General features: G+C 44.5%; 2 protein-coding genes across 2 annotated transcripts in view; both read right to left on the bottom strand.

Annotated features, from left to right (window-relative positions):
* The window catches only part of arb2a (ARB2 cotranscriptional regulator A), a 161,775-nt gene extending 151,358 nt beyond the window's left edge, over nt 1-10,417 (bottom strand). Inside the window, exons 1-4 of the mRNA XM_064296526.1 lie at nt 10,269-10,417; nt 9,010-9,144; nt 6,953-7,054; nt 3,748-3,848 (exon numbers count right to left, since the gene is read on the bottom strand). Coding sequence (XP_064152596.1) covers nt 3,748-3,848; nt 6,953-7,054; nt 9,010-9,109 — 303 coding nt within the window. The 5' untranslated portion in view covers nt 9,110-9,144; nt 10,269-10,417. The remainder of the gene's footprint in view (nt 1-3,747; nt 3,849-6,952; nt 7,055-9,009; nt 9,145-10,268) is intronic.
* A 1,754-nt stretch (nt 10,418-12,171) lies between these two features.
* The window catches only part of kiaa0825 (KIAA0825 ortholog), a 116,707-nt gene continuing 112,533 nt past the window's right edge, over nt 12,172-16,345 (bottom strand). Inside the window, exon 20 of the mRNA XM_064296527.1 lies at nt 12,172-14,483. Within this exon, the coding sequence (XP_064152597.1) occupies nt 14,387-14,483 (97 nt within the window). The 3' untranslated portion in view covers nt 12,172-14,386. The remainder of the gene's footprint in view (nt 14,484-16,345) is intronic.

The following is a 16,345-nucleotide window of genomic DNA, read 5'->3' on the forward strand; positions in this document are numbered from 1 at the left end:
TATACACACACACACACACACACAAACACATGTATACATGTATACCACACACACACACACCCCACACCCCGCACCCCGCACCCTCTAACAACGATCAGGACAGATATTAGCGCGGAGGAAACGAAGGCCGCCTCGCCTCGCGGGCGTCTCAATTTCACGCCGGCGTCCCCGGGCCCCCGAGGGCCCCCCCGCGCAGATTGCATTAGGGGCCCGGCCGCGCGCTCCCAAGCACCGCGTTCCACACCCGCGTTATTCAATCAGCGCTCGCTCCGTAATCGGGACGCCGCCGACCCATAATCCTTTTAGGGACGCCGCTCGGCCCGGTAACGAGCGTTCCGTCTGCCGCCCCGTGGGGGGGGCAGGCGGGGTGCCGGGGGGGGTCGCAATAACCGGCGAGAGCGGCCCCCCCACCGCCCACGCCGGGCCCTCCGGCCGCTTTGGGACGCCCCTCGGGACTGCCCCGCGCAGTATTTAGGCTTCGACAGCTGTGGTAAATATCCAGGGTTCTCAATGGGCCGCGGACAGCAAACGCTGTTACATTTAGCCAATCAAAAACCATAATAAATGTAATACAATGTTGGAAAACACAGCGCTACAAAATGAATATATGAAGTAGAAAGTAACAAATAAGTGGGAAAACAAGGCTTTATTGTTTCCTGCTGGCCTCAGTTGCATTACAAACTGTGGCACCCAAAAGGCAACTAAATACTACCGTGCGGTTCTGCAGTCAAAAAAACCTGCGTCTAGCTAGCTGAATAAAGAAACTACATGCACAGACACACACACACATACTGTAAACGTATATATATATATTATATATTATATATAATATATATATATATGTGGTGTGTGTGTGTGTGTGTGGTGTTGTTGTGTGTGGTGTGTGTGTGTGTGTGTGTGTGTGTGTGTGTGTGTGTGTGTTGTGTGTGTGTGTTGATGTGTCTGTGTCTGTGTGTGTGTGTGTGTGTTGTGTGCATGTGTGATGTGTGCTGTGGTGTGTGTGTGTGGTATGTTGTATGTGTGTGTGTGTGTGTGTAGTATGTGTGTGTGTGTGTGTGTGTGTGTGTTGTGTGTGTGTGTGGTGTGTGTGTGTGTGTGTGTGGTGTAGTATGTGATGTGTGTGTGTGTGGTGTGTGTAGTAGTATGTGTCGTGCTGGTGTGAGATGCTGTGTGTGCGTGTGTGCGTGCTGGCATTCTCAGCGCAGCACACAGCCACAGCTGCGAATCTTTCCCGCGCGCGGCCGAGGAGAGGCTAAGCGCGGCGTTCTGAAGTGTAAATTGGACATCTGGCGCCGATGCTTCTCTTACGGCGCGGCGGCGGCGACGGGCCAGGGGGGGCTTTCGCGCCTCTTCACAAAGACACACGGCCCTGCGAAACGGGACGAGAGACCGGCCGAGTGCGGTCATTCCGCGAGGGGGCGGGGGGGGGTCGGAAAAGGGCGCGGCGGGGTTCCATGGCCTGTGCCCGTCCCCAACCCCCCCCACACACAAGGCTTTGCCGGGGTACGCGCACGCCAATGGCCAGGGGGGCGGGGGAAGGGGGGGGAGGGCGGGGTTGGCGCTTGTCGGAGGCGACCCTGGCTGGCTTCTCAAGGATACGCACTGTCGCAGCCGCTGCTTATTCTCGAGGAGAAGAGAAAATAGAATAAACATGTTTCGCCCGCGGCGCGGCGCTAACAGGAGCGGCTTTGGCTCTTCCGCCATGTTGTGGCTCCAAGGACCACAAAAACAATCAACAAAGAATAAAGATGGGTGGGGGGCATTGGGGACATTTGAATGGCCCGTTCACATTTGATCAATGCTCTGTTTCAGCTTCGCTACTGTGAACCGTGCACCGCTAATGTCAAGAGACTGTGTTAGCCCCACGTATCATTAGCCCCATGTCATGTTAGACGCTGAAACCTCAGGAAAGAATAGCCTGTTTCTTGCTATCGCTTCCCGTGTGAAGAAATAGTACACTGAAGAATAACTTAAGAATTTCAAAAATACCTGAAGTATAAGTAGCCTAAAGTTTACATCAAGTATGCTCAGAATACAATTTCTCCACCTTGGTTGGTTGATTGCAGAACACAACCAAGTCCTGCTTTCAGCAGCATTATAAGGTTCCAGTGCAACGTAGGCTTACTGCATTGGGAATGGCTTCTAACTAACATCACAAATGAATATTCGTGTATATCCACCATAAATATACAGGCCAGGGACATGAAAAGTAGGAAACTTCCAGTACATCAGAAATAGCTTGCATTTCTACAGACTTTCACATTCAGAAATAAAAAGTTTACGCTTCCCAGTTACTCTGTGAACTTATTTCAGATTCACAGATTTACCAAAAAAAAAAAATTAAAAGAACTAACAATGCAAGTCTTTAAAAAAAAAAGTCAATTCCTCAAAGGACGACCCTGGATTAAGAACAGCACGCGCAGGTAATCCTACAAAAGAGTCATCTTTTCTTTGAACTTCAAAGAACAAACAGAACAATTAAATACAAAGAACAGGAAGAAAATAGAAAAAAAAAATGTAAAAACAGAAAACTAACTGGCGCTACCTCCTTACGCGCACGGCGACTGAACGTCGTCTGAACTCTGTCCTCGTTTACCGCCGGTAACGGGCCAGCCGTGTAAACGGGACCGGCGTTCTCGTCCAGATGTTGCTTACGTTAAACTTTTAGCCGTTTAGCAGACGCTCTTACCCAGAGCAACGCACATAGCCTGCGATCTTCGTACATACAATCCACTTACACAGCTGGACCAATTTACTGAAGTGATTCGGGTTAAGTACTTTACTCCAGGGTGCAATGGCGTTCCCCGCGTGGGAATGGAACCAACAACCTCAGAGCGTCTCCAGGCTCCCGGCCTGGTTTCAGCTGTCGGGTATTCAATAAAAGCCATTTGACAGCTGAAAGGTTCCGTGTGAGCACTCTCCCAGGTGTAACGCACAAACAGGGGTCTGGAGGACTGACGGAGCCGGTAGGAGTAACAGCCGCTAAGGCGTCACAGCGTAAAGAGCAGGCCGGGAGAATTGATATAAATCACCGCGTGGCAGGGCGGATCGTGGGAAATAACAAAGACGAAGCCGGGACCGCCGTCCGCAAACAAGGAGAAACCAGGCTCACGTAGAGACACCTAGAATTTGAAACGTTTTTTTTTCTCCCAGTAAGCGCTACACGCGGTCATCCGGGCGTGCTAATGTGGCTAATTTGGCTGGGGACCTATTAGAGCTGACAACGGCTGGCCCTGAACAACAGCAGTGTTAGTGGCGGTTCTCACGGAAAAATGGACTTTCTTTTACGCGATTACAGGCAAAATTATGCATCGCCGCCGTCTAATACCTTCATTAGCAACGCCCGGAACCATTGGGTCCACTAGCCTTTAACACCAACACCGTTCACTCTCTTACGATGAGGTGCTACTGCGTGTCTGAGTGTGTATGTTCAATTACCACCTAGAATCCAATTATAAAGTTATTAGAACCAGCAAACACAGATAAATCAAATTCATCATCAAAGTTTCTCCCAAAATAGCATACTATGATAAAAGATTTACAGACTATAATTATATTTTCAAAATCTGAGTTTTTTTTATGGTCTTGTTTTCCTTCATAATTAACTACCTTTGGTGGTGGTGAGGGGGGGAAAAGTGTCTTAACTCTTTTTTTAAAAATGCTCTTTGAAATGCATGATGCTTGATGCATTTATTAGTAAACAATGTATAGGAAATGATAAAGTAATTAAATAAAGATGAAACGTACCTCTCCCAGGGCCTCGTATCGTTTCTGGTTCCACCGGTGCAAGTCCTCCCGGTAATTGAAAACAAACGGCTCTCCGGTCGTAATGTGCCTGAGCTGTCCCTCTGAAGGTACAGACAAAAAACACGGTCATCACTTCTGCCGTCCCTTACGGAAATGGAACTCACAAGAATATATCAACATAAAATAAATTACTAAGATATTGCAACACTTAACTTGCACATATTGCAGCACTTACTGGAACATATATTTATTATTTACAATATAATGCAATATACCCCATATCTGTAAGGAGCACCCTATGCAGGACTTCTGTGAAGGACTTCCATTTCAGAAGTACAACCACCGTTTGGGTGCCACAATTATGACTCTTGGTTTTTTGACTCTTTGAATTTTGTAATTTTGGAGATTTGGAATGTGAGGTGTGAAAAGGTCAACAAGCAAAAATTGTAAATAAACTTGGCTTTTTTCCCGTTCTCAGTTCTTTTATTTTTCGCATGAAAAGAAAAACGGAAAACATTTTGGATTTCTACGGCAAGAACACCAAACTGGGAGATAAAAGAAGGGCAAAATAGTCTCTAACAATCCGGCCATTTTCGACCTCGCTTTTTTCCATTTCGAGTACTGTATCCCGGGTCTGCACTTACAGACTGCGGGCGATGAAAGGGCCATTTCTGCGGTGCAGAAGCTCTCTTTAAATAAAAATGCAGCAAAAAAGGGGCCAGGTGCAAGTCGAGGACCGCGGGGGTTATTTGGCAAAATATCAGCGGCTAATCAAAGGGACAGGCTTCACAAAACGGGCGCGGAGAGCGAGCCAGAGAATTCCGGAGGCGCGGCCGCGCTTCGGCGTCCCCGAGCGATACGGCGACTTCGCCCCCTTCGACCTTCGGTTCGATCGGGGGCCCCTCTTCGCGAGGTGAGACCGTCTCTCCCTCCGTTTGGCGGAATTAAACGCGTCCGGCGCGGCGGCGTCCATCTGGCAGGTACGCGGCTCGAAAACCCTCCCTTCCGCGCGGGACGCCGCTGTCCTTCTGGGACCTCTGGCGGGTTCCCGGCCAGGACAGCTGGCCGGGCGCCCCGCCCCGCGTCCACCTGAGGTCTGGGGAGAGGGCCAATTCTCCTCTCCCCCCCCCCCCACCTCCTGACACGGCTTTGTGCCGTGGCCAATGGGCCGCTGTCCCACGGACATGGGTGGGTGGGGGGGGGTTGTTGGATGGGGGGTCACTCCACCGATCAGCCACCCCGGGCAGGAAGAGCCAGCGGCTGCCAAACGGTCAAAAGGATCGACCCGAATACGGAGGGGTCGCAGATAGGTGAGAAGGTTCCCGGACTTGCAAATAGCTTGTCAGCGCTGGCTTGTTCCGGGCCGTTCCGTCTCTGACAGGACTCTAACAGCTCTAAGCCCAAACGGCTCTGAGCAATATTCGCCTCCTCTTCGAGGAGATAAAAACGGCGGCAATAAAGTCCAGAGGATATTACTTCGCTCGGATATGTGGCAATATGACTTTATAACAATGACAGCGCTGTGTCCCTACAGCACAGCGTCTCTCAGCATGTCGGCAACATGACTCCGGTGTCAACCAGGGAAATATTTATAACACTCTAACTTGGAGCCTATGACTCAAAAAAAAAAAAGTCTTGCTACATGCTTGTGTTTGTACTTTTATATTAACGAAAGCACAGGGGTGATGTTCCTGTTACGTAAGCCCTGTAACTTGAAGCCCTGAACCAGAGCCCTCCTTTGAACTTGATGTTCTGAGACAGAGCGAGAACCCTGGAGCCTCCAGTCAGGACACAACACATTGCCGCTGATTCACTCAAAGTGCGAAGCGTTCGAAGATGTGCAATTTGGACAGAGCGATGCATTTAGCGGGAAAGCAATTCCCAGTCCACGAGCCTTGGCTTTAACTTCTGAACACAATTATTTGCAAGCGCAAGTTAATACCCCCCCTAATATAGCATTTCAGGAATGAGGCCATTCATCGTTCCGGTGACACCGCGCGATATTAAAGCCAAAAAAACGACGTTAAATTTAATTGTGACCTCCGTGATTGAAAACGCAGAGCACAAAATACTTAAACAAACACAAAAACGTACACCCAAAGGACCCAGGGTCTCATCTTTTCGCAATTATTCCGCGATGGCATGGGGGCGAAACAATTTCGGGACAAAACATCCTTTCCTAAAACCGCTTGGCCCGCCCGCGCAAGGCGCCCGCGCGATATGCCTTCCGTCGCTCTCGCCCGCCGATAAAAAAATTAACGCGGTTTGCTTTTATCGTTAGCGGTTCGACACCACGTTAGCGTTAAAAACCCGCCCGTCCCTCGGAGACGCAGGGAGGACAAGAAAGCGGTTTGAAAAGGGCGACCGAAGAAAAGTTCCCAAAAAAAAATTAAAAATCAATTATGCATTCACGGGCGGGAGACGTGAGCTCCTCTAAACGCCGGCGCCTAGCAGAAGGAAGACGGGGACCGTAATGAAAAAGGAACGAGCCGCGGAAGTTCAGCTCCGTCGCGTTTACAACGCGGCCTCTCCGAGGAATACGCTTCCCCAACTTTCTTTTTTTCTTTTTTTTTTCCCCGATAATTAGCATGCTGTTCTAATTTTTTTTTTTTTTTTTTAGCTTAATTAGGTGTACATAACCTTGGATTTCCAGTAATAAAAATAAAAAAAGCTGAAGGCTACCGCGATGAAGCCGTCAGCTTTCGCCGTTAAAATGAGACGTCTGGCGCGGAAAACGTACACGCGCGGTCCTCACGTTTCTCTTATTTATCTTTTCTTTAAAAGGACGTTTTATTTATTAAAAAATCGCCACCGGTCCTTTCGAGCAGGTAACAAAGGGAGCCGCAGCTTGAAGCGCTTTCGAGGGGGACCGCAGCTCAAGACCGTACGCACGTCCGATTTCGTATAATTTTTTTAAAATTTGTTTTAAACTCCTGAAGCGTTTATATTCGGGGGCTCTGTGGGCAGGGGCCGGGCAGTAATGCGGCGTAAGGTTATGCAAATCTCCCATCAGTCTCAAGGCAGGGATGACCGGGTTGCTGACAGCCCGTACCGTAGGCTACACACCGCGCCGCGATCTCCCACTGAATCCGAAGGCAAACAGATAGGATTATGATTGATCTGACAGCGGGCTTTTAGCATGCGCTGACGGCCCTTGGACGCGGCGCGTGAGTAGAAGCGGTCGGCGGGCCGCGGCGACGCTCACCGTCGTTGAAGGCGTACTCAAACTCTTCCAGGGTCTTGGGGAAACTGAGAGGGGGCTCGTCTTTCTTCATCAGCTCGTCCAGGTCTATGCGGGATAGCAAATCTGGAAGGAAGACCTCCGGCATGTTAGCATTAAGAGTGCATTTGACCTGACCTGTTGCATGTCATCAACACACACACACACGCACACACACACACACACACATACATACATACACAAACACACACACTAACACACACAACCTCCATCCCCAAAGCCAGGTCTCCAATTTTCAATACCTGTTAAATAATGAGTCCAGGAACTTACTCCGATTGCCGAACGGTCAACCTTACAGGCACAGTGTTCACAGTTTAGTGGTGTTCAGTTCACACTGATGAAGTCGCAAAAGGCATAAAAAACATAAATAAAGGAGAAAGCTGCACAGCGAACGAAAGGAGCAAACGGAGAAGAGCGGCTCGTTAGCGGAGGCGACCGTGGGGTAACCGAGGCCGACCGTAACCGTGGCGGTGACAGTGTCGCCCGACTGCCCAGCCCGAGGGGACCCTGCCAGATCCAATAAGGCACGGTGACTATCCGGGCCGTCTCAACGTCTCTGTAGGCTCCATCAGTACTGCTTACGGGCCTGCGCTACGCTAAACAGCAGCGGCGTCATGCTAGCAAAGGGGGACAGGAAGGGATCCGGTCCTAGAGACACAGGTGGACTGTGTGCCGTTCGCTGGGAGTCAATTCAGTTTCAATTGAGTGATTTCAGGAAATAAAATTCAAACCAGGAGTTGAAATTGCATTGAATCAAATTAATTCTAGAATTTTTAAATAAACTACTCCAGGGTAGAGAATCAGCTTCCTCTGCCGCTTTGTAACAAGACCAACAGAGTTTGGCCTGATTCCTCTTTAAATTCAGCCAATGACTTAAATCATGAGAAGTTTAAAAGGCATCTCTCAATAGTTAATAGCCTTTGTAACAAGGGTATAATTGCAGAGAGATACAGCCAAAGATCAAGGTTCCAAGTTCACCGTAGTCTTAATGAAAGCCCATTGGCTAAGCACCAGAGATTGACCTCATCTTCTATAGTGGAAATGCACATACCCACTGATGTCTCTGAACTTCTCTGAACCTCTACTGCTCTACATGACTGCGACTCAACTGCTACAACAGCCCTCTGAATGGAGTACCAAATCCTTAATTCCTGCCTACCTAACAACTCCTCGCTGTCATATTATGTGTCTTAAAACCTACAATTGAGAGGCAGCCCAACGCCCAAAACTACCACGCCATTTTGCTGAACTGCGAGCTATTAGTTAAACCAAAACTCTCGGTAACAGAAACGAGGGAACCCATTCACATAGCACTGCCACCTTCACGGGCTCGCAACCCAAATAATACAGTCCATCCACAGTCATCCATCTTAACTCCAGTTCCAAAGTTACCTGGAAGTTGTGCTGCTATTAAAACTTTTCTTCTTGCCATCATGATCCAAAATCGAGGCCAACTCAGCCTACTCACCATTTTTATACATGCCACGCAGCTTATAATGGCAATTTCTGATAATTTCTTAATTGTATATATGCAGTACACCTGTGTGGAAGTATCTTTGTTTGTTATGTTTCTCCACTCATTTATTCAGGTTTTCCTTTAATTTGTCACCTGTCTGAATCTAGCTGTATAATTGGATACTATTTAAAAATTCAAGGTTTTGTACTAAATGCCAGTAATGCACCCAAGAGCAAGCACACAAGCAAGCAAGCTTTAAAACAGCAAGTGACCAACTCCATAAATAATATGCAAACATAAGGGCTATGTAGATGCCTTGGATATACCTCTACCAAACAAACTGATATCACTAGGTAAAATGATGCCATAATTAAAAAAAAAAAAACTCAAATCATCACGTGATTAAAGAAGGCTATTGTTTATGATTTATTGAATGAGCACCCTGCAGTTGTCATACACATCAAACTAGCATCAACCTGACTGAATCAGCATGTGAACCAAAACAACTGATACATTTCAAAGGAAGGGACTCCACTCCCGGACTATGTGTATTTATATTACTCACCTTTCAGCGCTGTAGTTTTCTCCTTTTCTTCTTGGCCCCCCAGCTGCGCCATATTCAGCCACAAACTGATGAATATACAACTGTAGTAGTTAACACGCATGGATCTTCTTCCCCACTTTATCACTGCGGGCCATCCTGAATCGAAAAATGAAGAAGAGGAATGTGTCACCATGTATCCAATATAGTAACCACAGAGACTTGCAGCACATCTCTTTCAGTCGGATAGTGAGATGTTACGGGAGCATTGTTGATGGCTGGTCAGAAATATCTATTTTTAAGTAGCGGGTGGCATATTTACCAATGAACATATGACCAACTGGTAAGTACCGAAGTTTCCGCATCATGCAGCTGCTAGCTATCCAGCTATAAACAATTAAACCCTTGTAGACGGTCATCTGATGCTGGACGAATGTGTCATTTTACTATTCTTGGACGTAAACAGATTGCTATATCTTCGCTGCGATAATCAATAAGTTCAGTCAATATAGCCGATTGAAATTCTAATGACTTTCTCGTTGGTATGATCAATGTATTAGCTATACAACTTTAGGAGAACAAACCCTAAATTCATTCATGTCCAATCGCCCGCGAGCTACTGAAAACTGAGTATGATCGGAGTACGAGCGATTCGTTAATTCCACTAAATAACATTTATAAGCTTGAATGCGTTGAGAGAAAACTAGCTGGCTAGCTGTGCTAAAGAATTGTGGGCTGCAAGCAAGCTTAACAATTTACAGTTAGCAAGCTAGCAAGCTATTTGATGTTTAGCTACAAAGTTAGCGTTACATATCAACATTTCATCACACAAGCACGACAAAACATAGCTATCTCGTATGTATCACAATATTTTAATTCAGAAAAAAAAACATACATCGATACATCATTCTGCCTTGGGACTTGATGAAAGAAAAACGACACAAAAGGTGAGCGACAGCCTGTACAACGTTTAAGCCACACGAAAGTTATATTACACCACTGAAATGAGTGAAAATATTATGAACTTTAGACAAAAACAATTGAAAGGAAAAACGAAACATCCCAAGTATCGAAGGCCACTGTAGCCAATATTGACATCGGTAATGAAAACAGAAAGCAAACAAATCCGGGGAATATCAATTCACAAAGACTAGCCTATTCACTGAAGCAGGGCATTCTTGGACTTGCAAACACTCTGTTGGACCAGAGATCACGGTTATTATTTTTAAATGGAGAGAGGCGAATCCTCTGCACGAGCATGCATTTTAGCACAACACACATACCATCACAACAAGACAGTGGAAAACACAAACAACATCATCTTGCAGCTTCCAGCTTCCTCAAAGTACCACAAAAACAGGAAGGAACCATATAAAAACGGAAACGGATGTTCCCGACACCATGGAGACAGGCAGGAGGGAGGGAAGATTTAAACACACAGCGCCACTGCCTGACCCAGTTCAGTTTGGTTATGTGCAGTTATGTGTTTGGTTAGCGAGCACGCTAAATTTCTAGCACGCTAAGGGCCATATCTGGACGTTTACTAAGGTGTCCGACGGCTTGTGCTGGTAAAATTTGAGAAAAGCGTCATCCATAAAAATTGCGCGTTTTGATTAATGCGTATGCATTTTACGTCGTTATGATGTTGGTCTGCAAAAAAATATGGGAGGACAGAATGGAAATGTATGCACATGGCCTACAGCTGATTTATGGCATGGCAAAGGCAATATTGCGTCAGTTTTTTTAGCGTCTGGGAAAAGAACAAGACTCCTGAACCCATGGATTGGAGATAGAAGCATGCAGAAGTGATTTCCAATTTTTTCTCAGGAGCATTATTTGGTTTTTCACCTTAGTTTTCCTGTGCCAAAATAAGTCAAACATAAAAGCGTAGTTCTTCCAAATTGCATAACTCTATAATAACTGTCTGTACCTAGTAGTTTTAGTAGTAGTTAGCGGCCATGATGGTAATTTGCGGGATGCCTAGTAATTATGGCCCTTAGTGTTATCTGTAGGAAAACACAAAATGCATTTAGAGTTCTATGCATCTTAAACACACAGTTTTTAATCTTTGAACAAAATGCCATGTCTGTTGTCAAAGCTGGAAGGACAACAAGCACTCAGGTTTTCTTGCAGAAGCACGAGGCTATCCTGCTTAAACAGTATTTATTAAGGTGTCATTCTCAAGGGATTTGACTGTTTTCTATGTGGCAATTCTAAGCGCCCTCAGAAGCTGTTGGCTCATTTAAATTTGAAAAGAATAGCCTATTATTTTATTTTAAATATTAATTCAAACAGATGTGGTTATTTTTGTTTGTAATTCATCGTACAAACCATTAAAAAGACATTTTCACTGCACCATACCTATTTCTGAATATTTTCTTTATCCCATATGTGGTTTGATATGACTGTAAGGCTTACCTAAGCTTGAAAGGCTTCCCAGCTATCCAGTTCACAAGGTAATAAACTAAACCAACTAGCAATGTCTGCTAACATTTGTGAGTTCATAACACAGTTTCCTAGCAAGTGTTGTGTCTGTCTGTAGTAATGGTATTACAAATTTGACTGCTGTCGCCTTCTTATCTTTAGACATTGGTTCTGAATTTCATAAACTAGACATGACTCCAGGATGTCTTCAGTCTCAATTTCAGATCTCCCAACCATTTATTTATTTCCATTTTAAGCCATAGTTGCACTCATTGCACTCCAAAAAGAACTTAAAAACAGCATTATCCCCTGTAGGCTTTGTGCCGTTTCTTGTGCTGCAATGCCAATAGGCATCATCTTATGTCCTGGCTTTAATTTTCCTTTCTTGCCAATCATAATAAAGGCCTTTGAAAGTCTGTCAAATATTATCAAGCATGTTTTAGACTCATGTTGACACTGAAACATTGTATTTTTTTTTGCCCCAGCTTCTTTAACGTTATCATTTTATGTAGCAAATTTGAGTTTCCTCAAGAGCACTGAGATTGATGAAGTGACATCATCGCGTATAGGTCTACGATGCATCACCTTTCTGGGCTGCGAGCCACATTTGAATTGAGAGTGGGTTGCATCACTGCACTGAAATCAGCTGCTTTTGCTAGATCTGCCACTCAACAGTCCTTCAGTCAGTGCTAATTTGAACATGGACTGACAAACATAATCTGTAATATGTAATCTTAATATCTTTGAATTAATTTTATATCAACAGGTGTAGTTTTCTCTGCAGTAAAGCTTTCTCCGACATGCCAATGCCTCAAACATTCTGTGACTGTTCTTCAAAAGAAATAAAGTTTTGTAAGGTCATCACGCTCATTTACAGCACATCTGCAGCAGTTGGGTTGGGTGCAAATAAGGACAAGAACTGTAGAAACCAAAGTGGGAGATGATTTAGAGGAGCAAGAAGAGAAAATGTAAGCTAAGAAAACATAGCCCTTGGTTGTTCGCAAAGTGCTTCCAAAACCCTCTCAACTAAATGTTGTGCTTTCCCGCTATTTTCCCATGGTCTTCCACAAGTTTACTTCTGTCAGTCTGATCTCAGCAAAAGGCACAATTCATAGCAGTATAACATCTCAAGCACCAGGGACAATTACCTTCTGATATGCCCCCACACAGGGTGACTCACACACCACTACTTTTTCTACTGATACAAATGATGGATATTCAGGCTAAGGGCAGAATAGGTAACTCACCTTGAAACCCATCACCCCTGGAGTACAAGTCTTCACATTTGGAATACACAGCAAAATCTGGGTTACATTATAACGTCACCCCACAGAAACTGCCATAATACAGTTTGATATGAATATATAAGAATAACAATGTATTATTATTATGTAAAAGCTACATATCCAAAATAGGTTTTTTATTTGGAAATACAATTTAGCAAACCATTTCAGCTTCTCTGAATGTTCATCCTGCATTCTGCTGTGAAACATTTTCCTGTATTTAATAATTAATAGTTTTTTATGGTTGAAACAAAAATGAATAATTACTGAAAATTAGATTCATTCTCTTTTGCATAATTAATGTTTACAATTGGAGAGCACTTGAACTGCACTTAATTGACCTGAAATTTGAAATCTGAATACATTAAATGACACCTTTTAGTCTATTGTTCTGAATACACTGGGGATGAATACTGACAAAGATCAGCACAGAGTTGCTGTTTAATTTATTCAGACACTTACAGTACTACGGGATACAAAGATTTAATAAGACACAGTAATACTTTTAAGTGCAAAAAAAAAAATCATATCATACACTTAATAAAAGTATTTTTTGAAACTAACATCAACAGAATAATAATCCTTTACAGAAATAATAATAATAACAATAATATTAATAATAATAATAATAATAATAATCACATTCATTCTAGGGGAGTTCTTACAAAATATACATTCAGAATTTTACAAGAATATTTCCATCTGATATATTCTATGGATGCTATAGCAATGATGCATGAAATCATAACATTCTGTACACAAGTCACACCAAGTCCTATAACTTTACAGCATCAGTGACAGGATCTGAGAAGCAATGAAAAAGTGAGTTTTTTTTCATTCTTGCCCTCTATTCACAGAGGATTCACATGTCAGAGGATACAGTGTACAAGAGGAAGGCTTGAAAGCGCATCGCCAGGACTAGACAGCCAAGATGTCAAGAATTAGACAGAAACATGTTGATTTTGCGAGACAAGCCGCACGTTGTCTGAGAAAGTAGTCTTCGTGTATCTCTTTTCAGGGTACTCTGGTATTTTCGCTCCGAGTTTCAAGGACGACTACATTTGAAAGAGTTGCTTTCTTTAAGTGCTGCATGCTGTATTTTGAAAAAAAAAAAAAACGATTTTCCCCATTTGAATGTTGTACCTCATTTCACTACAGCAGTAGTTTCACAGATGATTCAATTCTTGTCAATAGGGTTGTAATAAAAATAACAATAAATTGATAATTATTCACATCATGAATCATTTGAACTAGTTGATAACAGTGGGATATTTGAGTCCATCTTGTTTTCAGGCTTACCTGCGGATCTTACCAAAGCCAAGGCCTCTTCCCTATTTTCTTGGGCACACAGTATTAAATAATTTCTGCCTTGAAGGGCAGTCTCAAAGAACAATCCTGGCTATTGGACTAGCACATTGAAAAAAACAAACAATAAAAACAGTTGAACAGTTGATGATCACAGGCGCCCTTAATCTGAATTTCCGTTTCATCCTCAATTGCTCTGGCCTGAAATGAATTCATTTCCCAAACTTTAAGAAGAAGAAGAAAATAAAAGGTTGAGAATTCAGGGGGAAGCGATTTTTGAGTCAAGCGCGTCTTCAATCGAAGGCGTTCGCCGCCGCCTGGCGTGGCGAGGCGCGGGGCTCCGCTCGGCTCCGGCGCCTCGCTTCGGCACGGCGAACGCCGGCGGAGCGCTATGATCCCGGGCCGTCGCCGAAGTAGGCTTTCCGCAGGAGACCCGCCAGGGCCCTCTCTTCATCTTCAAGGGCCGCGCCATCCTGCAGGTCCCACCTGAGATGCGGAGACAGAAACAAGCGTTAGCGCTCCCTCCCGCGCCTTCGCCGCGCCTATTACCACAACACAGGGCCCGCCGCTCGTCTCCGGCAGGAGCGCCGCGCCGCGCTTTCCCGAGCTAGCTTGGCGTGGAGATCAAGTGAACAATACCCCTATGCCCAGAACCGCCCTGGCACAACCGCGCCAACAGTCACTTTAACAAAAACGCTCTGTTTTCTCCTTTTTCGTGTTCTTCGTACATAAATTTCCCTGCCTTTCGCGACTCTGTGTGTGCGCGTCGTTCCGGAACACCCTTTAATCTGCGTGTGGGGAAAAACGGTCCGCGTCAGTATTTGCGGGGAAGGAGACTAGGACTGTAAGCATTGCTAGGAGAGAAAAAAAATTCCACAAAAAGTACATAAACAGGATGAAAAAAAGGAATGAACAAAACTATCAAGTTGACAGATGTAGAGTGTAACTATCGTCTGCAGGCTTTAGGGCAGCAAATTTTTACCAAAAGTTAGAAGCGACAACAACTTTTCGGCAACTAAATCCCTCTCTGCGCTTTCCTTCATAGCAGAACTGTGGGAAAGGCTTGTTTCTGTTGGGAAGTCACACACTGAGGGTTCTCTACCTGTATGCATGGATCAAATGATTATCCTGTGAGAACCAGGGGACAATACGTACACCAGGTTTGGGGGAAACCTTATAAATATTGGGGGGCTTTGAGCTTTGTGAATGCTGAACAGCCTATGGCCTTGTCTTTTGTGACTATGTTCTGTATAGTAGAGCTTTGATGAGCAAGAACTAGCAAGCACATCCAGGAAGCCTTATCTTTGGTATAACAGAAGCATCACATACTACCTCAGCCCAGTCTTAATACTGAGATATTGTACTGTGTGCACATAAACATCAGTGACTACTCAAGGCTATACTGTAACGGTGCATACGTTTTGTATCTTTATTGAATGAGCAGTTTTATTTCCAAAGTGTGCAGTATCTTATTGTTCACTTTGTAACACTGAAAAACAATACAGCTTTAATGAGGAACAACCAACATGTATGTCTCATGGAAGACTCAGCCAATGGGTAAAACACCACCCCGAGACCCAGTTTTGATTTCCAGACATATTTACCGTTCCATTGACTGATGTTGGACCACCAATTTTTTTTTCAGCAGTAATAATTTCACTGGATCCTTCTGAGATGCTATTTTCATCTATCCTCATGCAGGTAAATGTGGTGTATTTTAGGGGAGAGCTTTGGCCATCATCTTCATGGAGATGAGATGTGGCTCTCTCTATGTGATCGCCTGAGTGGAGTCTCACAGAAGTCTGAATCTGGTCACATCTCACATCTTTCTCTTCCTCAGCAAGACTGTCACCGCAGTAATGAATACAAATATATAGGGCATTTGTTTATGTAAATGTGTGTGCGTGTGTGTGTGCGCACTGTTGTATGCATGAGCGTGCGAACACGCATGCGTGTGTGTCTTGTATTGGAATTGTCTCACAGGCCTTTCTCCTGCATCATTTCTTTTCAACATTACAAAGCACCATCACCCTTCCAGGGTTGAATCTAGACAGGAGTTTTCATATACTTTACATACGCAGTGTTCATATATAATATTTCCCGATGCAACATTTGTGGACTTCTGGAAAGTGCTGCTGGAGAGGTGTGATGAGATGTCTAAGCCAAAAGAAGAGGGGATTTGTGGGTAATATTAAAAAAAAAAAAAAATGTCATCACTTCAGTTTCCATCCGTGGTCAGTCATTATTTCAAACCAACAAACAGATAACAGGGACACGAAAAACATAATATTTACAAATGTCAGGAGTGTGTGAGATGTCAGGAAGGTGGTGGTGAGGGGGGTGGGGGT

Source organism: Anguilla rostrata, chromosome 10, assembly GCF_018555375.3.
Source record: "Anguilla rostrata isolate EN2019 chromosome 10, ASM1855537v3, whole genome shotgun sequence".
Lineage (NCBI taxonomy): Eukaryota > Metazoa > Chordata > Actinopteri > Anguilliformes > Anguillidae > Anguilla > Anguilla rostrata.